This window comes from Hyla sarda, chromosome 1 (assembly GCF_029499605.1).
Source record: "Hyla sarda isolate aHylSar1 chromosome 1, aHylSar1.hap1, whole genome shotgun sequence".
In the NCBI taxonomy this organism is placed as follows: Eukaryota; Metazoa; Chordata; class Amphibia; order Anura; family Hylidae; genus Hyla; species Hyla sarda.
In genome coordinates, this window is record NC_079189.1 from 211759977 (window position 1) to 211786680 (window position 26704).

Consider the following 26704-nt stretch of genomic DNA (forward strand, 5'->3'; position numbering starts at 1 on the left):
GTTTTTATGCTAGGTATTATATATAAGAGTGTTGTACCTTTTAAGAATATTTGTCATGGGGTTTACCCTTTGTCATGTGAGTGTAACCTAGTGAGGTGTCAGTGACCATGTGACCTAGGGTGACCTATAGGACCCCACCAGAGTCTCCCCTATATAAGTCCTGGGAGGAATCTCTTCGCTCTCTTTGAGCTCAGCTCTGAGTCTTTGCTGAGGTCCAGCCATATCAAGTCCTAAGAGTGTGTCTGGAGTCCATAGGAGGCCTCAAGTCAGTCCAGCAGCCACAAGTCTTCAAGTAAGCTACAATTGGGGTATAGTCAGTCCCATTCAAGTCAGTCATGTCAAAGTCATCTGTTTAGAGTCAGCAAGGCCTGCAGCAATATTGTCCCAGTCCACTACAAGACCCAGCAATCCCTGAGGTCACTGGTCACCTCCTTGGGCCTGACTAAGCTGTATAGACTGTTCCATCTGTCACTCAATAAATCTCTGTTGTCCGTAACTTGACATTGGAGTCATTATTGCCCCTGTGCCTAGCCCAGGATCCAGCGGTATACCTTCGGGTGGTATTGAGGATAAACAATCACAAATACAAGGGGTTAATGCCATCTGCCCCTAGGGTAATTCCATCTGCCCTGCATCACACCCTCTACCACAACTGTATTTACCCAGTGTTCCAGTCTATGATGGGGTCATGCAGACCCAGCCAGGGTAAGCCCATTAGATTGAGTTTTAAAGAGGCAGGCAGGAGATAAAAATATCTGTTTTCTCAAATACAAAATCCTCTCACTAGATCTTTTTCAAATCTTTGAAAAGTTTCTGTGACTGTGAGAGGACTAAAATGTCACTACACCTTTGATCCACCGTATAGAATGTAGATAAATAAATCTCTGCTTTATTTTTTTGGAGTGCTGCAGTTTTTCTGTGAATTCAGGACTTTAAATCAGTTTGTATTCATGCTGGCACCAAGCAACTCTTTGTTCCTACTCAAGTGCTGCTTTCCTACAGTATATAGTATTTACATTATACATATAAGCATCAGGAAGAATAAAGAAGAGCAACACAACCAGTATAAAGAACAAATGCTGTGGGTGCAGGCAGTCTCAGGGACCCCGGTCCTGGGTCCAAAGGTGCAGATACAAACAAGAAGGCATTCAAAGAGAAGAGAAGAAATCGGCAACTCGCCATCTCAGCTGGTATGTTCTTCTTTATTGAAGCATACTCACGTTACAATATAACAGAGGGAAAGGGTAGTGGGGGGATAGTGATGTGCGACCGAGCTCCTGTTTCGCACACTAAGTGTGCTTCCTCCGGCCAACACGTTAGTTTCCTCCATAAGCGCAGTGCCGTGCAGTGCCGTGCTACTTCTTGTATGAACTGTTACCTACAAACAAGAAGGCGACTGCAGCACACTGATGTATTCAAATCAGTGAAGTAGCCTTATTCCAGTAATACAGGTACAGAAACATTTCTGTGGTCTCACACTACCATTTTCAAGTCCAAGGCTTGAAAAGGCTTGAAAATGGTGGTAATAAAGGTACAGAGTAAAAAATTGCAATAGTAAATTAGTAAATTATTTATTACTTATGTCTTCTATTTTCCTTTCTTTTCCACAGCAATTACGTCATGAAAATTTGGTAAATTTATTAGAAGTCTGCAAGAAAAAGAAGCGCTTGTATCTAGTCTTTGAATTTGTTGACCGCACAGTGCTTGATGACCTTGAACAGTTTCCAAATGGGTTGGATTTCAACAGGGTTCGAAAGTATTTATTTCAGATTATACGAGGGATTGGATTCTGCCACAATCACAATGTGAGTAGCATAATACTTCCCATTACTGTTTGATCATTATTTATGAACATCCCTAACAATGAAGTAATATCATTTATTACCAAATAAGGTCTTGTGGATCTTTCTGTATGAATGCTACATAATGAGACTTGTCCTTGGAGTTTACCTTATGAGCAAAAGTGAGTAGACAAACAATGCAGGGAGCGGAGGGTTAAAGAAACTTGAAAACAATCAAACCTTAAAAAAAAGATGAGATATAAGAACTGATTATTGGGGTCCTCACACTAGAGCTGCCTAAGCTACTAATGTGGCTGCCCAAAAGGGAAAAAAGCATGGTCATATATTATTTTTTGTCCATAACCAAAATATGCGAAAAATTGTCCTGGGCCCCCCTACGACACGTTTCCCTAATCCATGATGACCCCCCTACCTGGCCTCGGCTGTACAAAGATATTAATGACTTGCAGGCAGGGCCGAGCTGGGACCAAAAATAGTTTCAGGGATTTAAAAATAAGCAGCCCATTTTTATGGTGGGGGTCCTTGGTTCAAGTGGCTCTCCAGCTGTTGCAAAGCTACAACTCTCATCTTGTCTGGAGAGCCACAGATTAGGTCAGACAGAATACACAATGATATCAGTGACCTGAGTGACATCTTCACTGTTGTCTTTTCTTCCTCATCTTGTCCGGGCACCAGGTCTTTTTCCAGCTACATCTTCTGCAGAGTCTGATGCCCGGACGTCATTGGTTCCTCACATTGATATTAGATCCTCATCCTCTATACAAATACATTAATCATTATAATCCTGCCAGAAACTGTACCCCCTGAATATAATACTGCCAGAAACTGTACCCCTGAATATAATACTGCCACACACTGTACCCCTGAATATAACCCTGCCAACCACTGTGCCCCTAAATATAATACTGCCACATGCTGTACCCTCAAAACATAACCCTGCTATATGCTGTACCCTCAGAATATAACCCTGCCACACACTGTGTCCATAATAATAATAATACTGTCACACAGTGTTTTTTCTCAGTTCAGCTGAATCCCGCCAGTGCACTGCCCTCCTCCAAGCTCCTCTGCTCTTCTCATGCCACCCCTCTTATCCTCTTCATGAGGCCTCCTCATGAACCCATTGCACCCCCCACCCCCCCTGGCACCCCATCCTCATCACCTCATACATGGTCACCCCCCTTCTGCACCCCATCCTCATCATTCCATCTCACACCTGAAAGATACCCGCAGTTTAGTGGAGCTCACGGAACCCTCACAACGTGATTGAGGGTCCCCTTGACTGCCTCCTTCCGCCGGATCGCCGATTCATTGATGTAGCCTGGATAAGCCAAGCTATATCAGTGGATCGTGGTCAGACTGTGTAATGCAATGCCATAGATATAGTATTATACAGTACATGCAATCTAATGATTGCATATAAAAGTCCCCTATGGGGACTTAAACATTGTCAAATAAAAAAATAAAAAAAAGCTTCTAAAATTATATAAAACCCCCTCCCCTAATAAAAAGTAAAAAGGACAGATCAAAAAATGAGCCCTCTCCCCTGTATACGGAAAAATAAAAACGTTATAGGGGGTCAGAAAATGACTATTTTTTGCATACCAATGTAAAGAAAAAAGTTAGCATTTTTTTAAATAGCACAATAAAAGAAAAACAATATAAATTGTGTATTGTTTTAATCGCATTGACGTACAGAATAAAAATAATGTATTATTTTTTCCATAAAGTGCTCTGCGTAAAAACCAAACCCCCCAAAGTATGCAAATTGCAGTTTTCTTATAAATTTCCGCCTACAAATAATATTTTTTGGGTTGGGCTGTGCATTTTATGGTAAAATAAGTGCTGTCATTACAAAGTTCAATTATTCAAGCAAAAAACGCATATTTGTCTGTAGGTGAAAAAATTAAAGAGTTATGGATTTTAAAAGGAGAGGAAGAAAAAAATGTAAGGGCAAAAATTGGCATAATGGGTGTCCTAAAGGGCTTAAGCTCAAAATGGCTTCTTCTGGAGTGTGATGATGATTTTGGGCAAAACGTTGGATGAAGGAGGTCTACTTGGCTCTGCAACTTTATAATCACGTGATTATTTAGGCTGTATTCTTGTGCACTGGCATATATAGGTGTGTAATTTACATCCCCCATTAGCCTCCACTGTTTATTCCATTCTATCTGAGCAAAACTACTATTCCCAGCATTCCCTGACAGCAACAGGTTCTGTAGTTGCTGCAAAAACTTCAACTCCCATCATGCCCTATTGGGCAAAACTCCAAGCTCCGCATGCCCTGATAGACCTAGGCTTCTCTAGCTTGGTGTTTTTCAAACAGTGTGCCTCCAGCTATTTTAAAGCTACAACTACAGCTTCCCGGGCATGCTGGGAGTTGTAGTTTTGCAACAGCTGGAGGCACCCTGTGTTGGAAACACTGCTCTACCTGTTTCAAAACTACAACTCTTAGCATGCCCTTATAGCTTGTCAGGGCATGATGGGTGTTGTAGTTTTTGCAAAAGGTTCAGGAACAGCAATTGGGGCCTCAACTGCACACATTTTTAAAGGGTTAAAGGGCCCATGCCTGGCCCTGCCCGACATGATGGTAAAAAAAAAAAAAAACGAATGTGCTGGCAGCGATGGGCCCGGGCCCTCGAGCGCTGCACAAGGGCCCGACCTGCTGCAGCACATAGTGTACTGGCTATGAGGCCCAGTCGCAATTGCGACCTTTACGACCTCTATAGCTACACCACTGTCCATAACTAACAAATTGTTGTAAGGAAAATGACATGTGACCACCTGTTTTCTTCATCCATCTTAAAAAGGGACAACTAAAGTGGCTCTTTAGTGTAAGAATCCCAACAAAAAAAGCTCTTCATACATCAGCTTCCTAGACACTTCTCAGTGGAAAGTGAAGCATTGGGACTAACTATGGTTGCTATTAATCTTGTAAGTTCGAGGGGGGGGGGGGGTTAAATGGAAACTCTAGTGAAAGCTAGAACTTACCCATGTCAATTGTCACCTAGCCTGATGCTCAAAGCCATTGTTTCTTCTGGCTTGTTGCATAATAAGATATATGCTAAAATGTACTTAAGTTGTTGCATAGCAGCTTTTTATAAAAGCATCTGGTGATAACAGCAGGTCCCAGTAATTTTAAAAAGAGGGATCATTTTGGCTATTTCCTGTATCCATCTTTATTCTTTCTCGTGTAGGCAAGCTATGCCAGCAATTTGAGTTAATTTTAAAGAGAACCTCTCAGGTCCCCAGGGCCTCAGACAGTAACCCCGGGACCTGACAGGTGAGGAGCTAAAAAATAAGAGCTAAAATAGAACATTGAATGGCATGCACCATGACTTGTATCCATTCAAAGGGGAATGGACCCCCCAGCTCACACTCACAATGCCCTATTCCCACTCAGTCTTACTTGATCGATAACCTGAGTACAAAGAGAAGCCCTGCCTTTCAAGCCTGACTGGCGGGAGAAGGGCGCAGTAAGCGTGACTGGGATTCCCTATGATTGGATACCAGTCATGGCGTGTACCATTCAAAATGACTTTTTAGCTCTTTGCAGCATTGCATACAGCATAGGAGAACAGCGTCAGAATGCTGTTCTCTCCTGCCAGATCCTGGGGTCCATCTTTAAGACATCTGGGACCTGAAAATACTTTTGAAATAAATAATTTCTCTTATAATACCTGAAAGTTTTTTTCCCTGAGTCCTTCAGACTCAAAAAGGATATTTTATCCACCCATCCCAATTCCAGGACCAATTAGTATATGAATAATAACAATTAAAATGTGTTTTCTGTGACTTTGATATGGATTGCCGAGCTATAGTATAAACCAACAATATTACAGCTCCCGTCACCCCCACAATCTGCTTTTGCATTGCTTTCTAGGCCCAGCTCCATACATTTGGTAGTGCCTAGGCCTGATAAGTACATTTTTATTACAGACATATTTTTACTTTTTCCTAAAGTATCTATAGTAAAGGTCTGTAAAAATGCAATCTCCACCACAGCACAAATAATCAGAGGTCCAGGATCAAGTGGAAAGGCTTCCAAGGTTATTCACACCATAAATGTGACAGCGGTGCAACGTTTCGGCAAACTGCCTTTGTCAAGCATACAAATCATACAAAATGAAAAACTTAAATACATCAAGGTGCTTTCTGATAGGTTTACAAACAGCTGTGATACATTGTGATTAATGATTCCATCCAACCCTCTAAAGGTAATTGGTTCTCATGTGTGACATCATCACAACAAACAATGACTGCTACAATAAAGTGCATATTCTCACTCTAGTGACCATACAATAGTTAATAAATGAATAGGGGGGAGTGTACATGGCATCAGAGTCGAGACTAGCTCTATTGATTATCAATAGCTGTCATATCAGTACTTACGATCGTTCCATCCCTCCATGTGTCTATATGTTTGTAAACAAATGTATTGCGGCTGCGCGAGATCGCGCCTGCCGCGGCTCTCATATCGCAAGTTCCACTGTTACTATGCGCATGCGTGAACCCATGTAATACAGACACTATGGTTACCACAGACGCTTGTTAATGCGGCTGCGCAAGAGCCGCAGAGGGATACGCTCATCTTTCGGTACAATACCGGGTCGTGTGTTCCCAACCCAATGCACATGCGTCAATTCAAGGCGCAGCGCATAGGGCTCCAGGTTACCAACACTGATTAAACCTAGTCAAGTACGGGGAGTAGAAATCTATAAATAAATAACATAGCAGCGTGTGTGTCAATATAAAAGTACAAAAGATACAAAAGAAGCAATACAAAAATGCTGGCGAGTAATAGTAATAAAATTACATTAATAGTCATGGAGTATATAAGAAAAGTTGTCTAGATTTGATTGATGCCATGTAAATCACTCCCTCCTGTTCTTACATAGTGTCAACGTGACATCCTATAAGTGATCTAAAATATAAAAGGTAAAGAAAGAGAAGGTTAAAAACACTCATGGCCATTCCTAGCACATATTTGATGTATATAATAAGAACTACACGGTTCAAGAGGTGAATAAATTGAAAAGAATTTTTTAAAACAAGGGGGGAAAGAAAAAAAGAAGGGAAAAGGGAAGAAAAGGGGAGAAAAGAAAAAAAGGGGGGAAGAAAGATAAAAGAAAAAGGAAAAAAGCAAAAGGAAAAAAGGAAAAAAGGGGAAAAGAAGGGAGAGAGATGGGGGGAAAAAGAGGAAAAGGAAGGAAAGGGGGGGGGGGGAAGAAGAGGGGGGGAAAAAGAATGGGGGAAGGGGGGGAAGAAAGGGGAGGGGGGAAAAAGGAAAGGGGGGAAAAAGGAGGGGGGGGGGGTTTGGGAAAAGAAGGGGGAAAAAAAGGGAGAAAAAAGAGGGGGGGGGGGGGGAAGGAGGAAGAAAGAAAAAAGGGAAAAAAAAGAGAGAAAAAAAAGGGGAAAAGGAAAATTTATTCACATGTAAGGCTTTAGACTAAAATCAATGTTCAGACCACAAGGTTCTAATGTGTTTAATAGATGAATCCATTTTAGCTCTTTTTGTTTTAATAGCTTTTCCCGGTCTCCTCCTCTACGTAGTATAGGGACATGATCTATAATCCGGAAACGCAATTGGCTAATATTATGACCAAACTCCTTAAAGTGTTTCGGTATGGGCAAGTCAACCCTGCCCGTCCTAATCGATGATTTATGTCCATTTAATCTGATCCTGCACTCATTTATGGTTTCTCCAATGTAGTATAAACCACATGGACATTGTAACATATAAACTACAAAAGATGATCTACAGGTATATCTGTCCTTAATTTTAAATGTACGTCCAGTCAGAGGGTGACAAAATGTATCACCCTTGATCATACTGTTGCAGTGACTACATTCCATGCATGGGAAATTCCCTTTCCTAGGGCCCATCTTCTCTCCTGCCAGATCCTGGGGTCCATCTTTAAGACATCTGGGACCTGATAATACTTTTGAAATAAATAATTTCTCTTATAATACCTGAAAGTTTTTTTCCCTGAGTCCTTCAGACTCAAAAAGGATATTTTATCCACCCATCCCAATTCCAGGACCAATTAGTATATGAATAATAACAATTAAAATGTGTTTTCTGTGACTTTGATATGGATTGCCGAGCTATAGTATAAACCAACAATATTACAGCTCCCGTCACCCCCACAATCTGCTTTTGCATTGCTTTCTAGGCCCAGCTCCATACATTTGGTAGTGCCTAGGCCTGATAAGTACATTTTTATTACAGACATATTTTTACTTTTTCCTAAAGTATCTATAGTAAAGGTCTGGATTTTCTGACACTTTGTCTATTGCTTATATTATAACCCCTTTTCTAGATACTTCATCGTGACATAAAGCCAGAGAACATACTGGTTTCACATACGGGGGTGGTAAAGCTATGTGATTTTGGATTTGCACGGACATTGGCTGCTCCAGGCGAAGTATACACAGATTATGTGGCCACCCGATGGTACAGGGCACCTGAGCTTTTGGTTGGCGATATCAAGTATGGCAAGTAAGACCTTTTGATAATAGACTGCAGTGAAACATTTTGTAATGTGTCTTGTATTTCAGGGCTGATAAAGATTGTCATTCTGTTCTTAGGGCTGTTGATGTGTGGGCAATTGGCTGTTTGGTAACGGAAATGCTTACTGGGGAACCACTTTTTCCTGGAGACTCCGATATTGATCAGTTGTATCACATAGTTAAGTGCCAAGGTAAGGTTATTTTAACCAATGTTTGTAAAATTCCTAAACCATCTGTGACATTTATGTTGTCAGAAGCAGATGAGTGAGACATACTCAAAATACTGACTTCATCACTTAAAGTGAATATTTGAGGCACTTTTAAAGAAGATCTGTAGTGAGAAAGAAGATATATTCCTTGGCAAATTTGCTAATATAGGAATTTTTTATCACCTACAGCTTAGGATCAAGGTCCCATATGTGCACCAATGTGTGACACAAAAACTCCAAAGAAAAGGGCACAAAAACAAAAAGAAAACTATTCTAAGATCTTTATTAAAAAAATACAGTAATGCATGTAAAATAATTTAAAATGAAATCACTAGACACATCGCTGGAAACATGCACACAGTATAGACAATAACATTGATATAATAAATTAAAGGGGTATTCCAGGAAAACCCTTTTTTTTTTTTTTTTTTTTTTTTTTACATCAACTGGCTCCAGAAAGTTAAACAGATTTGTAAATTATTTCTATTAAAAAATCTTAATCCTTTCAGTACTTATGAGCTTCTGAATTAAGGTTGTTCTTTTCTGTCTAAGTGCTCTCTGATGACACGTGTCTCGGGAACCGCCCAGTTTAGAAGAGGTTTGCTATGGGGATTTGCTTCTAAACTGGGCGGTTCCCAAGACACACATTTCAGAGTGGCGAGAAGGCAAAAAACCAATGAATACAGTTGAATGCCTTCTCGGCATCCAGCAACATTAATATTGTTGGCTCCTTCTCCCTCTTCGGATGATAAAGTAAATTCGCAACTCTCCTAGTGTTGTCACATGTTTGTCAGCCTTTGATAAATCCAACTTGATCACGTTCCACAAGCTGGGGCATCACATCCGACAAACGCTGGGACAACAGCTTTGCATACATTTTTAAGTTGGCATTTAATAATGATATTGGCCTAAAGTTTCCTGTTGAAGCTGGCAATCCACTGCAGTAGGCTGCAGTATCGAAATGTCTTCCCTCAAATTATATAAACCTGAATAATATTTTCTCCTGAATCTTCATCTACCAAATAATGGATCCTAGATCTTGCTTGTCTACCCTTCAATCGTGTGGCTAACAGCTTAGCCGCTCTGTTGTCATATGCGTAGTATCTTGCCCTCTTACCTTCTGCATGGCCTTTGCGTAGTCTTCTGCTAGAAAGCCACGAACCTTCATGCTTATTTTCTGTAATGCTTCTGCTAAACAGGAGAAGGAAAGACTTTATTTTGCTCATCCAATAATTTCTGTTTCCTGATTAAAATATCTAATTGCTCATTTTTCTCTTTCTTGTATGCATGGCCCAACTTAATAAAAGTGCCCCTAATATAGGCTTTAAGAGTATTCCATATTAATGTGGGAGATATTTCTGATGTGGCATTTTTTGCAAAATAGAGTTCCAGGTTTCTCTCCCACTCTCGTTCATATTTAAAGTGATGTATAAGGAATGTATTATTATGCCAAACATATGATTGCATCCCTTTCTCATATAGCTCTAAGGTGATGGGGGTATGATCTGCCCAACCAAAGGGTTCTATCGGGGGAACATTTAAAATTATTTAAAAACTGTCGGTCTATAATAAATAAATCTGTTCGTGAATGAGTTATATGTCCCTGAGTAATATGTGTAGTCTTTTTCCTCCCCATGTAGCATTCTCCATGCATCATATGATTCTTCTCGATGGAAGAGATCAGAGAGAGCCATTGAATCTGCTCTTTTTGCTGCAGATGTGTCCAAACTGGGGTCAATGACTGCATTAAAGTCCCCACATGTCAATAGGCGACCTCGTCTGTTTTTTTCTATTAAACGCAAGATCTTTTGAAAAAAATGTCTCTGACCCCTGTTGGGAGCATACAGTATACCCCCATGACTGTATAAACAATATCGTTAATTGTACAAACCACTATTATATAATGGCCATTAGGGTCAATCAATACCAGATCTTCCTTAAAAGGGTACTCCTGTGAAAAACATTTTTTTTTAGATCAACTGGTGCCAGAAATTTAAACAGATTTGTAAATGAATTCTATTAAAAAAATCTTTACCCTTCCAGTACTTTTTAGCAGATGTATGCTACAGAGGAAATTCTTTTCTTTTTGAATTTCTTTTTTTGTCTTGTCCACAGTGCTCTCTGCTGACACCTGTTGCCCGTATCAGGAAGCAGGAGAAAATCCCCATTGCAAACCTATGCTGCTCCGGACAGTTCCTGACACAGACAGATGTGTCAGCAGAGAGCACTGTGGACAAGACAAAAAAGAAATTAAAAAAGAAAATAATTTCTTCTGTAGCATTTTTCCACCAGAGTACCCCTTTAAAGGTCACTAAATCATTTATGGCCAATAATATGCCTTATGATTTAGTAGCGTAGTGTGTCTGGTATAGAAAAGAGTGCATTCTGTATCCTTGAGGCATTCTTTGAAATAAGATCCATCTCCTGAACACATAATATATCGCAATTTGTCCGTTTTGTTTCTGCCCACATGTATGTTCTTTTTTGAGGGGCATTGAACCCATTAATATTTAATGATAATAACTTTAATACCATTTATATTCAAAGAGAAAATAGTATAATTTTTCAACCACCAATTCATTACATATATATCTAGACCTGTGCATTATCAACACCTTTACTGTAGCATCCTGTACCTTAAATAAAGAAAAAGAAAAAAAGAACACAAAAGAAAAAATTACATCTTATTATATAGTATCCTAGATAAATATAACCTGAAAAGGAAAGAAAAAAAGACAGGAAAAAAAAAACTGATGATCTTTTCGTATCATCAGGATGGGGGTTCAATTAAAAAGGGGAAAAACAAAAAATCCCTTGATGGCCAAACAAAAGGCATGTAGGAAAAAAGTATAAGGCACTCTAAATTGCATCTATGGGTATAGTAGCTAATGCTAACAAATTTTTCGGCCCACCATTAGTCACTCTGGTCGCACATGGGCCATAAGGGTAGAGGCTGACATAGACAGTTTATTGGTCTGTATGCCCCACTTTAATAACAGTTCTGTCCCTTCTTCTGGCGTGCGCATAACATGATCAGAATCAGTTCCTTTTATCAACAGGCGAGTTGGATAGCCCCATTTATAGTGTACCTTATGCTCCCACAATACTTGGGTAACTATCTGGAATTTCTTACGGTGTTGTAGAGTGGTTGCAGAAAGGTCAGTAAACAGAATAATTTTACTATATTTTTCCGGAACAAACTCCTGCTTCCGAACACATGCCATGAAGTTTTCTTTCACATTAAAAAAGTGGATTTTTGCTAAATCATCTCGGGGCTTATCCTCAGGAATATATATGGGTCATGGAAGTCTATGGCATCTATCTATGGTCATCTCACTTTCAGCACAATTTGGTAACACCAACTTTATGAGGCCTTGGATATAAGGTGTTAGCTCTTTTGCAAGTATAGTCTCCAAGATCCCCCGAAATTTGATGTTATTACAGCGTGACCGGTCGTCTAGGTCTGCCACTTTAAGCTGCAATTCTCGCACCTCAGCCTCTCAATTTTGATGTACATCCATCAATTTATTATGTGAGCTTATCAGCTCTGCTGTTTTCGACTCCGTCCTATGTGTTCTCTCCTGTAGCTCAGTTACTGCAGCCCTTAAAGGTTACAGAGTATGTGATATGTTATTCTGTATTGTAAGACTGAAAGCCAGTAACATTGATTTTAAAGTAGTGTCAGTAACTGAGACGGCACTTATAGGTAGTAATTCCAATAGTTCCCCAGCCTGTTCTGAGCTAGCATAATGCTCTAGGCTTTCTCAAACACTAGCTGCCTCTTTCAAAGTCTGTATCTGAGGGAATTCCTCCCCCCCACTGTTGTTCCAGGAGAGTCTGAATTAACTGTATCCGGTACCTGATGTCTCAGCATTCCTGGCATCTCCAGGTCCTCCTCCTCCCACCGTGTAGCCTTCGGTATGTCTATCAATATGGTAAGTACTGGCAAAGCCATAATCAAGGGTCTCCTTTCCTTTGCCCCTGCCCTGGATCTCACATCATTCTCAGAGCCACTCCGTCTGTGCCTTTCTCCACCCATAGCAGGGTCAGCAGTGCCTGACCTGCACCACTCTTTTCAGGCAGGTGACATATTGAAATCCTCCAGCTTCTTTAGCTTCCCTCCTCCTTTCCTTGTTGCCGGCATGTTCGCAAGTGTCTCCCTCTGCAAAGCTGCTGCGAGTGCCACCCAGACCCCTGAGCTGACTCTCTGGACCCTCAGAGTCCGGCACGCAGGACCGGAGTTGTGCAGATTGCCGGCAGTGAAGGTATGCTCTCCGCCAATAAGTATTCTGCTCGTTTTGCACGCTAACCCACAAGAGAATCTCCTACGCCGCCATCTTGGTCAGCAGCCAAGGCCATCCCCCCTCCAACTGGGGTATATAAGTCACTATAGGATATACAGTTAATATAGGAATTTTCTTTATTAATAATTCATTAAAATAATACCACATGGCATCATAACAGCAAATAGGTTCAGCCTGACAGGTTTCGAGCTGCTAAGTGCTCTTAGTCAAGATTATGACTAAGAGTTATTATTATTAGTTATTACTAAGAGCGCTTAGCTGCTCGAAACACATCGGTCTTTGCTGTTATGATGTGATGTACTTGTGGTATCATTTCAATTAATTTTGAATAAAGAAAATTCCTATTTTACCAAACTTGCCAAGGAATATATCTTCTTTGTTCATGTGTATCCAGTGTGTGGGTCCACGCCCTCGAGCATTCTGGAGCACCTGTGCTGGAGATTATCACAATACCAAAGGGTTGAGACTACTTGGTTTTGTTTGAATGTGTAGTGAGACTAGGAATTTATTGAAAGTTTACGTCAGTGTTTTGAAGTAAAAAAAAAGTTTTGCACCAACTTTTATGGCTTTTGACAATTTTCAGTGGTGCTTTTCACAAAGGGGTGTGGACTCCAGCACCCACAAAATTTGGTAAACCCTATGAGGGAGATTTATCAATGCCTAACTTAAAGCCTGACTTATGGTATTTGTTATGAATTACTACTTTTGTACATTGACTCCTACTATAAAAAAGCATAGTCAATGCTTCTCAATAGACTAAAAAAGAAGTACGGTATGTTCATGCATACCACTGGTGATGATAGTTCCACCTCATCACTTGCTCGTTTTGATATGTCTATAGAATGGAGGTATACAATAATGGTATGTATTTATGTATTTACCAGCATGTAACTGATTATGTTGGTAATAAAATATTTGTTACCATACAGTGTTCCGCCTTTACAAGTTATCATTATCTGTTGTAGGAAACCTAACTCCACGCCTTCAGGAGCTATTCTATAACAATCCACTGTTTGCTGGTGTGACTTTGCCAGAGATTAAAGAAGTTGAACCACTTGAAAAGCGATATCCTAAACTCTCCCCTGTTATATTAGATTTAGCAAAGGTAACTTTTATTATCCATTAGTTCAGTATATCTTTATATTTGGCTGCTATTTCACTAGATTCCCTGTATGTATTAATCAGTGGTTGGGGCGACTGGTAGCCCTTGGGTGCTCTCCCTGTGACCCTGGCAAAAACAAATCCAAACAGTCATTGAGAGACAAAATTACTTTAGACCAGAGTCTAAAACTTTAAACCTTACAATAATATACCATAAATGTTTATAGAGAAAATTTTCATTTAGTGGTGGAATTTATATTCAGATCTCTGTAATTAAAATTGTCACCTTTTTTGGCTGCTGGATCTGAGATCTGAAGATGATACCTCATACTACAAAGACAATGGCCTAGATTTGTCAATCTACCGAGAGACAAAAACTGAAGAAATTTGGCCAAAGCTACCAATCACAGCTCAGCTTTCATATCTTGGCAAGCTCTGTTAAAATTAAAGCTTTCACTGGTTGTTTTAGGAAAATCTCTCTAGTTTTTGTCTCTCAGTAAATTGATAAATCTGGGCCATCTTCTTTGTACTATAATGTATTATCTTCAGATCTCAGATCCCGTATTTAAGGTAAAATTTTAATCATAGAGATCTCATCTTTTTTGTGAGTAAATATTATTACTACTACTAACAATTAGGGCAGAGAATAGTGTGGCCCTGTGCTCACTCAGAACCACTTTCCCTGCCTACTTGCGTATCAACTATAAAGTGGATCCACAACTGGGCATGGGTCCCTCCGCTGGCCTAAAGTGCAGGGGCATAATATCAAAACAATAAACAGAACTGTACATATGTCAAGGAAATAGGTCAGGATATGGAGGGTTAATAAGCTATCACAAACTGATCAGGATAATATATGACCAGAGAAATGCAAATTAGTAACAAACAGATATAAGGTTTATAGTGTACTGACAACAGCCTAAGGACCAAAGCAATATATTGCAGGTATGAGTGAACAGGTTAACTTAAGTCAGGACACTATACATATCATGATACACTGGTACAAGATCACACAAGGCTAAACACAGAAACAAAACTCCAGACTAGGGGCAAAACAATGGATCAGGACCTAAACCATGGAGGAGTTCAAAACACAAACAGATCAAAATACTACACACCAGACATAGGGGCAAAGCAAGAGAAGCAATGGATCAGGACATATACCGTGGCAGAGGACAAAACACACAGGTGTGAATATAAGTCAAGATACATGTTCACATAACAGATACAAACTAGACAGGATTAAATTGACCATAGAATAAACAGATCACGAACAAACAGAACAAGGCTAAAAGCTATACAAATGGGTCAGAACTACAAAGCCAATGCTAAAACAAAGTAACAAGTGTGAACAGACACAGACAGGACTGAAAACCAAACAGAACTGAATCAGACCAAAACTGAAATCAATAGCCCAGAAGGCTGAGGAGGAATCATATACCCTTCCTTAGCTGCTGATTGGCCCAAGCCTGTAACTCCTCACTGACCAGAGTGAAACATGCACAGTCCAGCAAGGTGCAATTTTTAAAACTACTAAAGGAGATTTTTTTTTATATAGTATTTTAAAGTTTTAGGCTCTGTTCCATATTCAGGCATTCCACCTGGTTTTATGTCAACTTTTCCATTATTGATTCTTGGCAAAACTACCAAAACTCTGATTGGGTCTATCAGTAACTGTTTGTTTGTTGGAGGAAACCGGGAGACTAAGAAGGAGAAGCCAGGAAGCTAGTGTGAACAGATTCTTATGCTGACAACATTTCTTTACATTAAGATTACTGTAGCAGAATAGACAGTGTATATAGGCAATTATATTAGTTTACTGTGGGTCTAGAATTTGCTGTTATTACATACGAACTCTTACCCTAAAATGAAAAGGAGCATATAATACAAATACATGTATTGAACCTCATGCAGCACAGCCTACAAACAAAGCACCAGAAAATATGTAATGCACCGCTATGTGTGAATCTTGCCAATCTCTCTAAACCTCTCAAAATAGCCTGTTTCTCACAATGTGTTATTTATACGCTCTACAGATTAGCATCTTATTACACTTGGGAAAATCATGTTAAAACATTCTGCTTAGACTTTTAACACCAAGCATTTCCTTTTCTGCAACAATTACCATTAACATTTTTTCCAGAGCTGTTTACAAATTGATCCAGACAAAAGACCATCTTGTATGATGTTGCTGCAGCATGACCTATTTAGGAAGGACGGCTTCTCCGAGAGGTGGGTCTGATACCACAATGAGGTCTGGATAGTGTACTGGGGCCCATATTTAACCTAAATCTAGGCAAAACTTTAACAAAAAATATTGGAAAGAGCATATTTATGGTATATGCACACATGACAAATTCAGCTATATGGAGCCGATTTTTAGTCACAGAAAAAATGATGCAGAAAACTTACAGCCTCCCGAAACATTATGACTTTTTAATACCCTCTGAAAGCTTAGGGGGCCCTGAGTCTGTGGGTGTTCTTATGAATTCACCTCCCCCCCCCCCCCCCCCATACCCAAGTAATGAGGGTTTTGTATCCCATCTATAAGTGAAATAGGCATCAGTCAAATAGGCGTACCCTTCATTACAATAGGGTGTGTGCTGATGCTGCAGGGAGGGGCTGTGATTTACATTAGCGGCGTGCTGGAGTCGGCTGTGTGAATTACAGGCAGCAGGATGATATGGGATTTATGAGGATGATGGGGGCTATAGAACCTGTACAATCATTTTCTCTTCTGATTCCCCATGTTGTTTCACTCTCTGGCTGCACAAGCCGCGCTGCCTGGGCTGAAAATGATTTGTTAGGTCCTGTCAGTGTGAAGCCCACATTGTGTACATTCCAGTGCGTGGCTTCTGCTTTTGCTCTACACACTGACAGTTCCTGCTCTACACACTGACAGTACCTGCTCTACACACTGACAGTTCCTGCTCTACCCACTGACAGTACCTTCTCTACACACTGACAGTACCTGCTCTACACACTGACAGTTCCTGCTCTACACACTGACAGTACCTGCTCTTCACACTGACAGTACCTGCTCTACACACTGACAGTACCTGCTCTACACACTGACAGTTCCTGCTCTACACACTGACAGTACCTTCTCTACACACTGACAGTACCTGCTCTACACACTGACAGTACCTTCTCTACACACTGACAGTACCTGCTCTACACACTGACAGTTCCTGCTCTACACACTGACAGTACCTTCTCTACACACTGACAGTACATGCTCTACACACTGACAGTACCTGCTCTTCACACTGACAGTACCTGCTCTACACACTGACAGTACCTGCTCTACACACTGACAGTTCCTGCTCTACACACTGACAGTACCTTCTCTACACACTGACAGTACCTGCTCTACACACTGACAGTACCTGCTGTACACACTGACAGTACCTGCTCTACACACTGACAGTACCTTCTCTACACACTGACAGTACCTGCTCTACACACTGACAGTTCCTGCTCTACACACTGACAGTACCTTCTCTACACACTGACAGTACATGCTCTACACACTGACAGTTCCTGCTCTACACACTGACAGTACCTGCTCTTCACACTGACCGTACCTGCTCTACACACTGACAGTACCTGCTCTACACACTGACAGTTCCTGCTCTACACACTGACAGTACCTTCTCTACACACTGACAGTACCTGCTCTACACACTGACAGTACCTGCTGTACACACTGACAGTACCTGCTCTACACACTGACAGTACCTGCTCTACACACTGACAGTACCTGCTCTACACACTGACAGTACCTGCTCTACACACTGACAGTACCTGAAAATCATTGTTGGCATGGGACTGTGAGCTGGAATCAGGTGCTGCACTTGCTGGGGGAGGAAAAAGATTGTACCGGTACTTTTACCCCATTATCCCCTGTCTGCATAATGGTATAAGATTACATATATCTCATGTAATCCTGCTGCCTGAGACTCACACAGCCAGCTCCAGCACATCTCTTATGTAAATCACAGCCCCTTACTGCAGCATCAGTACACAGTATTTTAGTGAAGGATACGCCCACCTGACGTATTCACTCGTGAGAGGGGCTCCAAAAACCCTCATATCTCATGAATTGGGGGGGGGAGTCATAAAATAAGAACACCCCTAGATTCAGGGCACCCTAAGCTTTCAGGAAGGTCATAATGCTTGGAAAAGCCACAGGACCTCTTTAAAGGGGGACTCCACTGGAAAACATTTTTTTTTCAATTGAACTGGTGCCAGAAAGTTATACAGATTTGTAAATTACTTCTATTTAAAAATCTTAACCCTTCCAGTACTTATCAGCTGCTGTATACTCCAGAGGAAGCTCTTTTATTTTTTAATTTCCTTTATGTCTGACCACAGTGCTCTCTGCTGACACCCGACACCTCTGTCCATTTTAGGAACTGTCCAGAGTAGGAGCAAAACCCCATAACAAACCTCGCCTGCTCTGGACAATTCCTAAAATGGACAGAGGTGTCAGCAGAGAGCACTGTGGTCAGACAGAAAGGAAATTCAAAAAGAAAACAACTTCATGTGGAGCATATAGCAGCTAATAAGTACTGGAAAGGTTAAGATTTTTAAATAGAAATAATTTACAAATCTGTTTAAAGGGGTAGTCCAGTGGTGAAAAACTTATCCCCTATCCTAAGGATAGGGGATAAGTTTGAGATCGCGGGGGGTCCGACCGCTGGGGCCCCCTGCGATCTCTCTGTACGGGGCCCCGGCTCTCCGCCGAGATAGCGGGTGTCGACCCCCGCACGAGGCGGCGGCCGACACGCCCCCTCAATACATCTCTATGGCAGAGCCGGAGATTGCCGAAGGCAGCGCTTCGGCTCTGCCATAGAGTTGTATTGAGGGGGCGTGTCGGCCGCCGCCTCGTGCGGAGGTGGACACGCCCCCTTCCAGCGGGCTGTCGGGGCTCCGTACAGGAGATCGCGGGGGGCCCCAGGGGTCGGACCCCCCGCGATCTGCAACTTATCCCCTATGCTTAGGATAGGGGATAAGTTGCTCACCACTGAATCACCACTGGACTACTCCTTTAACTTTCTGGCACCAACTGATAAAAAAAAAATTTCCAGGGGAGTACCGCTTTAAAGCCTATTTGAATCATTACATAGACACGGAATATATATACATTTATTTTTTATATTTTTTTTTAAGTAAAGTTTTAATTCAAGTTTTCAAAAATACAGGCATGTATAAGTCAAAAGACCAATATATTTTATAACCAGTGTACATGTACATTAGGCTGGAATATTATAGGTCATTACATATCACATGGGACTGTAAAGATGAACAGGTTTATTAAATAATACTAAGGCAGGTTGCATGGTCTGTAAATATTACACATAATCATTACTTCTTGAAAGGTTCTCACAGGAAATCAGTGCCAAAGTCCAGAAGCTGTCTAAAGACAATCCATCACCTCCCCGCAAAATTAAAAACTCCAAAAAAGATGATTACCCTGGAGAGAAGAAAGCATTGGCCATGCAGGTAAACCGCATTAATCTATATTCCCTTCATCTTAACCCAAGACTAAAATATGTATAAATATGTGAAGCAAAACAAGAACTCAAGCTTTTATTAACCCCTTTGCTCTACAGCTATTTTGGGCAACAAAATATTATTTTTTTTTTAAGTTCAATATATTTATTATTTTGCTGTCAATGTAGCTCTATAAAGGCCTTTTATTTGTTGTAATGTTTAATGGAAACACTTGTGTGTACAGATTGTATTTGTTGGAGAGAAATGTATAACAAATATGACTTTATTGTATAGATCATTATGTTTATGTCAATATACTGTTGTTTTTTTAGTCTGTATGCTGTATATACGGTTGTGGCTGTACTTGTTATCACATTTTAGACCAAATGACTTAAAGGGGTTATCCAGGAATAGAAAAACAGAGCTACTTTCTTTCAAAAACCACTCCCAGTCTGTCTCCAGGTTGGGTATAATTCTGCAGCTCAGTTCCATTGAAGTGAATGGAGCCAAATTATATCCTGAATCCTATAATTACCTGTATAGAAAACATTTTTAACTCCTTCCTGACATTTGACATAGAGGTATGCCATAATGTTGGGAAGCATACCTGGTGGGTACTAGCTGCTATCTACAGCCGACACCTATTGTCAGTGACTGACAATGATGATCACACCATTGCTGGCCTTTTAATCCCCTAGATGCCCAGGTCAATAGCCCCTTTAGGCATTTAGGGAGCTATCTGACTGGTACAAGTACTGTCCACACTTTGACTGGCACCATTGTAACGGTTGTCAGACAGGCAGGGTCTTCTGAAGGCCTCTGTGTCTGCCATGATAGATCTGCTAGAACAGCTATATATGCAGAATCTACTAAGAAATTACAGATATGACACTACAATGCAATACAATAGTATTGCATTGTAGTCCACAAGCATTCAAAAGATTACTTTTGTAATCCCCTAGGGAGATTAGGAGGTGCAAAAAAAAAAAAAAAAAACCTCAATAAAAACTTTAATCACTTTCTTTTCTCATTTTTCATATTAGAGTTAAACTCTTACCTGTTCTGGGTCCCACAACGGGTAGTAGTTCTGGGTGGCGGATGTACGCTTAAGTTTTAATATCAGAAAAAGAATGTCTTAATTTCATATGTATGATCCATTTTAATGAGAGATAGAGACCAATTCTGTCACCTAGCCTATTCCAAAGGAATTGACTTTTCTGTATCGCCAAAGTATGAAAAAAATTTTTTATCCTGTGTGATGAATACTGCAAACAAAAAAAATACACATTGCCAGGATTGTGTTTATTGGTCAACCCATAGTCTACAAAACTTTATGACCCCATAAAAATCTTCTCATTGCATTTTATTTTTTTTGTTTCATATGGTAAACTTTACAACTTGTCCTGCAAAAAGAATAAGCATTTTCATGTTAGTAAAAAAAAAAAAAAAATGCAAAGGTTCATGCACAGGGCTATTAGGGCCATACTGGGGCCAAAAATAGGCACGGGAATTTTAGACTTAGCAGACCATTTTGGTCATGGGTGTGGCTATGTGAAGGGGGAACCACAAAGGGGAGGGGCCAATTGTCAATCATATTTGGGTATAATATGGTATATAATAGGAAAAAGAAAATATATACATTATTATATATATTATATATAATATTATATTACATATTATCTACATTATATGTAATAATATTATCACCATACATATTACCATCATACTGATACTGGACAAATCTTGTATACGGAGATCAATAATACTAATAATACCAGAATAAAAGGAGGAATATTATCGCTATACATATTACCATCATACTGTTACTGACCAAATCCTGTATACTGAGATCACCAATACTAATACCGTAAGGGGGAAATGTTACCCCCCCCCCCCCCATACAGTGACCATATAGTGACAGATATCAGCTCCACACAGGCTCTGCAGACCATATAAGTGATTACATACAGTTAAATCCAGTAATTCCCAGGGGATGTCTTCTCTGATCGGTGTCGTTCACTTTCCTTTTTTTCTTCTCCATCTGGCCCAGACCGTCATGGCGATTTCTTCCAGCCACAACTTGTCTCCACAGAACCTGCCAAACAAACATTTCAGGCTCCTATTTCCAGCACATAAAGCACTCTATACAGTAATAATAACTCCTTAAGTCTCCTACACAGTAGAGTTGGTAGATAAGTGGAATTTAGGAAGAGTAGAGGTAGTTAGGTTTCTCCAGTTGGTAGACAGGTCTCCTTTCACATGGTTTCCCCAATTACACAGAAGCCACCTGTAGGTAGATCTGTGTATAGATAGCTGCCCCCTGTAGATAGTTACTTCCATTTAGCTAGTAATAATAGCAGCAGCAGCCCCCCCCCCCTTTTTGGCAATAATAGTAGTAGTCCCCTTTAAGTAGTATTTTTTGTAGCAGCAGTAGCCCCTTTTACGTAGTAATAGTCCCCCCCCCCCCCGGTCCTGCATAGTCCGCTATGTGGCCACCACTCTCTGCTTCTCCTCTGGTCTGTGCTCCGGGGCATGATCACGTCACACATGCGCCAGAGCTCAGAGCGAAGAGGACGGATGCTCGGGCCTCTTGTGGCTGCCTATCACAGGCGACCACTGGAGTGATTGACAGGGCAAGGAGCCAATGGCTCTTAACTTTGTCGAAACACCTAAGCACCACATTTAACTATAATCGCATCATTAAGACGCAGGTATAGTTTATTGCATCCTGGACCGGACGCTGTGTCTGATGGCCAGTCTGGTCCTGGTTAGGACATTGGGCCAGCCCTAGCTGGCCCACAGGGTGACTGTCTGCGGGCAAAACTCCCGGTATCCCGATAGGCCAGTCCGGCCCTGGGGCCATATTAAGAATTACTGTCAAATGGTTCCTAAATACAGACTTCAAACACATTTATAATTCCAGTGTGTACCTTCAGTGTTAAAGGAAGGCACACACAGGTTTTTCTTTTCCTTAAAAGAGGATGCAGGGCTAAACCAACACTTAGCCCCTTTATTCTCAGGATTAATGGGGTCTCACTGGTCAATCCTTCACCAGTAGTGAAATGAAAGCATAACCTAGTAATATGTCCCAGCTTTTTTAAAATTGGAAAATACATCTCATGGTAAATCCGCTGAAAATCTGCCGCTAAGAGCCTGTCCCCATTCACACCTGCAGCATGAAATGCGCTACTAACAATCACAATGAAATTGGCCCATGTGAACGAACCCTTACAGCAGAATGCCAAGAGGAGTGTTTCAAGATCATAGTGTGTCCCTGTCGGGACAGTCAACTGTAATTTGTGAGGAAATCTGGCAGTAAGTGTTCTATTTCCCTGCAGCATCACCATAGGAGATATATTTAAAGGGGTATTCCAGGAAAAAACTTTTTTTTATATATATATATATCAACTGGTTCCAGAAAGTTAAACAGATTTGTAAATTACTTCTATTAAAAAATCTTAATCCTTTCAGTACTTATGAGCTTCTGAAGTTAAGGTTGTTCTTTTCTGTCTAAGTAATCTCTGATGACACGTGTCTCGGGAAACGCCCAGTTTAGAAGCAAATTCCCATAGCAAACCTCTTCTAAACTGGGTGGTTACCGAGACACGTGTCATCAGAGATTACTTAGACATAAAAGAATAACCTAAACTTCAGAAGCTCATAAGTACTGAAAGGATTACGATTTTTTAATAGAAGTAATTTACAAATCTGTTTAACTTTCTGGAGCCAGTTGATATTTAAAAAAAAAGTTTTTTCCTGGATAACCCTTTTAAGTCAATGGGTTGTTTGTGTAATGAAAGACAGGATGGGTTATTCATAGAAAAAGATTACCTTAGCAACTGCTCTTTAATCTCGCCAACAGATGTAGATTCTGAAATGTGGTCTCCGCTCTATTTACTCAGCATGTGTTTTAGGATAGGACAATCCCTTTAATTGATCTAACATACCCAGATTAACAAATGCTTTTTGATTTTTCTTGTAGGACTTCAACATAGAATCTAAAGGAAAAGATATAAAACCTTTAAAAGTCAAAATAATCAAAATGGATACAGATAAAAGTGAGAAGAATGATGTAGCATCTAATGCTAGCACTTTATTTAATGGACCAAATCAGAACAGAACTACTCCTTACTTCACACTGAAAGAATCAAGCACTGGCTTAGATCAGCAAAAAATCCAGTGCAGCATAATCCCTCCAATCAGTTACAACCCTCCTACCATCTCTCCTCATCTGACATCCTCAACCAATGCATCATCTGTCTCTAGCCATGTTAGCTTCAGGTAAGTGCATTAATAACATGATGGGAGGAAGGACGTTGAAGGCAGCACCATAACCATTATTAGCACTAAGTGTTGAGATGGAAAAACACATTACCCTCAGACGCGCTCACTGACCCAAGGGCACCAAGAGTTCAGTTAAAGGGGAGTACTCCAGTGGAAAACATCAACTGGTGGCAGAAAGTTAAACAGATTTGTAAATTACTTCTATTAAAAAAATCTTAATCCTTCCACTACTTATAAGCTGCTGTATACTACAGAGGAAGTTGAGTTGTTCCTTTCTGTCTGACCACAGTGCTCTCTGCTGACACCATGTCAGGAACTGTCCAGAGCAGGATAGGTTTGCTGACAGTTCCTGACATGGACAGAGGTGTCAGCAGAGAGCACTGTGGCCAGGCAGAAAAGAACAACTCAACTTTCTCTGTAGTATACAGCAGCTGATAAGTACTGTAAGGGTTAAGATTTTTGAATAGAAGTAATTTACAAATCTGCCTTACAAATCATTTACAAATCAGCCTTACATTCCTCCTTGCTCACTATCACCTCCCAGTCCCCCAGTCCCCCCCCCCCCCCCCCCCTGATTGATGTAAAGAGTCCTTGATGTCAGTCAATGAAGGGCTGGGAGATGAGCGCAAGTGAGGAGGCATCTTTACAGGCTTTTTTGACTACAAGGAGACTCCCTCTTCTCCCATGCACTCAGTTTTCACTGCTAGTCCTTGCTGTATCAATTGCATTAGCAGCCTTTTTAGTCACCGGCGCTCCTCTTAATCACTCACTAGTCCGAGGAAGAATTCTATCCTCCACCAATATCACTGAAGCTGCCCCGTTCTGCCCCCACCCAGGGACCACTGCCCTACTGCAATCAACTCCTCATATGCAGGAAGGAGGCTCCCTCTCTTCCTGCAGGTTGGTCTGACTTCTTAAGGTGTCTGTTGTACATGCAGGAGGAAGACTCCCTCTTCTCTTTCATTGTGTACTCTCACTTCTTTCTACTGCCTGTGATACTCCTGACAGCCTCTGCATTGTCACTACAGGATGCTAATGCATATTTTCCCTTGCTTGCATACACCTCCGAGGGATGTCTACTCTTTATGCGGCTTGCAATGCACTCTCTTCTAAACGGCACTTGTGCTAAAATCAGCCCCCCTCCCTCTCAGAACAGGTGACACCCTAGTCACATCACTGCTCATCTCACAGAAGGGGAACCTTCTCCCCTATGTTATCAGTGGCAGTGCCACTCAGACAGGGGCAGGCAGTCATGTGCCAGGCAGCCATGTGAATATTTTTTCCTAGTGGCATAGTCTTCTCTCCCATGTGTTTTACTGACGCAGAGTTACATCCCTAATGAAAAAGTGAATCACTAGCCAACATATTTGACAACGCTAACTTTCTGCAACTCAGATGGTTAAGAAACTAAACCAAACAAGTGATGACAGATTTACTAGAGTCCAGATCCTAGACTAACATGAAATCTATGACTAAAATGAGTGTCCACTAGTGAGCACCATTTTTTTTAAGTTTAAAGAGATTTAGAATTCCATTTACTAGTTTATTAATACATCTTTTTTCTGTCCCTTCAGCTTTTACTAGACATAGCACCACCATTATCTTTGTGCTGTATCTAAAATTGCAGCTCAGCTGTAGCGTAACCCTGTCAATTGAATGGGGCTAAGCTGCAAAACCAGTGAGAAGAGACTGTGAGATGAGACTGTAACACATCACAATCGGCAGAGGTCTATTTATTCTTGTGACTTTTTAACATTAAGAAGTTAATAAACACAGAATCTTAGGCCTCTGAACAAAATGATGGTAGACATACACTTCAGGATGGAGCATGATCTAGACTCATTCTTAAGCTGCTGTATAATGACATTTTAGCCTTGTCTGATCCGAAATGTTTTATTAGATTTAGTTATACATTAATATTAATGTAACTTAAGAAAATTTAAACCATGTGACAAAAGTTTTGTATGGTTGGGGTCTCAGTGCTGAACCCCCCACTAATCACTTGATATAGTCGGGAGAAGCACTCAGCTGTGCACTTCCCTCCCTTAGATTGACGCTCAATCCATCTGATTGAAGGAGTGGAGCTCCATTATAAGTCTATAGAACCTGACTCCTGCAATGAGTCAGACTAGGTGTTAAAAATTACAATTTTAGGGACAAGTCCCCAAGGACTGCCCTAAACTAGAGACCACTTAACAAAATTGTTAAAACTTAACTTTTATTCCAATTTCTCAAAAATAAATATGAATCGTGCTTATTGGTACCATAGTGAATAAATGTTAAAAGACCGGTCATCCACTATGTGTTACGCCGAGCGCTCCGGGTCCCCGCTCCTCCCCGGAGCGCTCGCTACACTCTCCTCACTGCAGCGCTCCGGTCAGATCCACTGACCCGGGGCGCTGCGATACCGCCTCCAGCCGGGATGCGATTCGCGATGCGGGTAGCGCCCGCTCGCGATGCGCACCCCGGCTCCCGTACCTGACTCGCTCCCCGTCGGTCCTGTCCCGGCGCGCGCGGCCCCGCTCCTTAGGGCGCGCGCGCGCCGGGTCTTTGCGATTTAAAGGGCCACTGCGCCGCTGATTGGCGCAGTGGTTCCAATTAGTCTGATCACCTGTGCACTTCCCTATATCACCTCACTTCCCCTGCACTTCCTTGCCGGATCTTGTTGCCATCGTGCCAGTGAAAGCGTTTCCTTGTGTGTTCCTAGCCTGTGTTCCAGACCTCCTGCCGTTGCCCCTGACTACGATCCTTGCTGCCTGCCCCGACCTTCTGCTACGTCCGACCTTGCTTCTGTCTACTCCCTTGTACCGCGCCTATCTTCAGCAGCCAGAGAGGTGAGCCGTTGCTAGTGGATACGACCTGGTCACTACCGCCGCAGCAAGACCATCCCGCTTTGCGGCGGGCTCTGGTGAAAACCAGTAGTGACTTAGAACCGGTCCACTAGCACGGTCCTCGCCATCCCTCTCTGGCACAGAGGATCCACCTCCTGCCA

General features: G+C 41.3%; 1 protein-coding gene across 1 annotated transcript in view; it reads left to right on the forward strand.

The window, feature by feature from the left end:
* The window catches only part of CDKL2 (cyclin dependent kinase like 2), a 56736-nt gene that overhangs the window by 16459 nt on the left and 13573 nt on the right, over positions 1–26704 (forward strand). Inside the window, exons 2-8 of the mRNA XM_056568143.1 lie at positions 1611–1805; positions 8126–8304; positions 8394–8506; positions 13794–13933; positions 16073–16161; positions 19314–19437; positions 23411–23709. Coding sequence (XP_056424118.1) covers positions 1611–1805; positions 8126–8304; positions 8394–8506; positions 13794–13933; positions 16073–16161; positions 19314–19437; positions 23411–23709 — 1139 coding nt within the window. The remainder of the gene's footprint in view (positions 1–1610; positions 1806–8125; positions 8305–8393; positions 8507–13793; positions 13934–16072; positions 16162–19313; positions 19438–23410; positions 23710–26704) is intronic.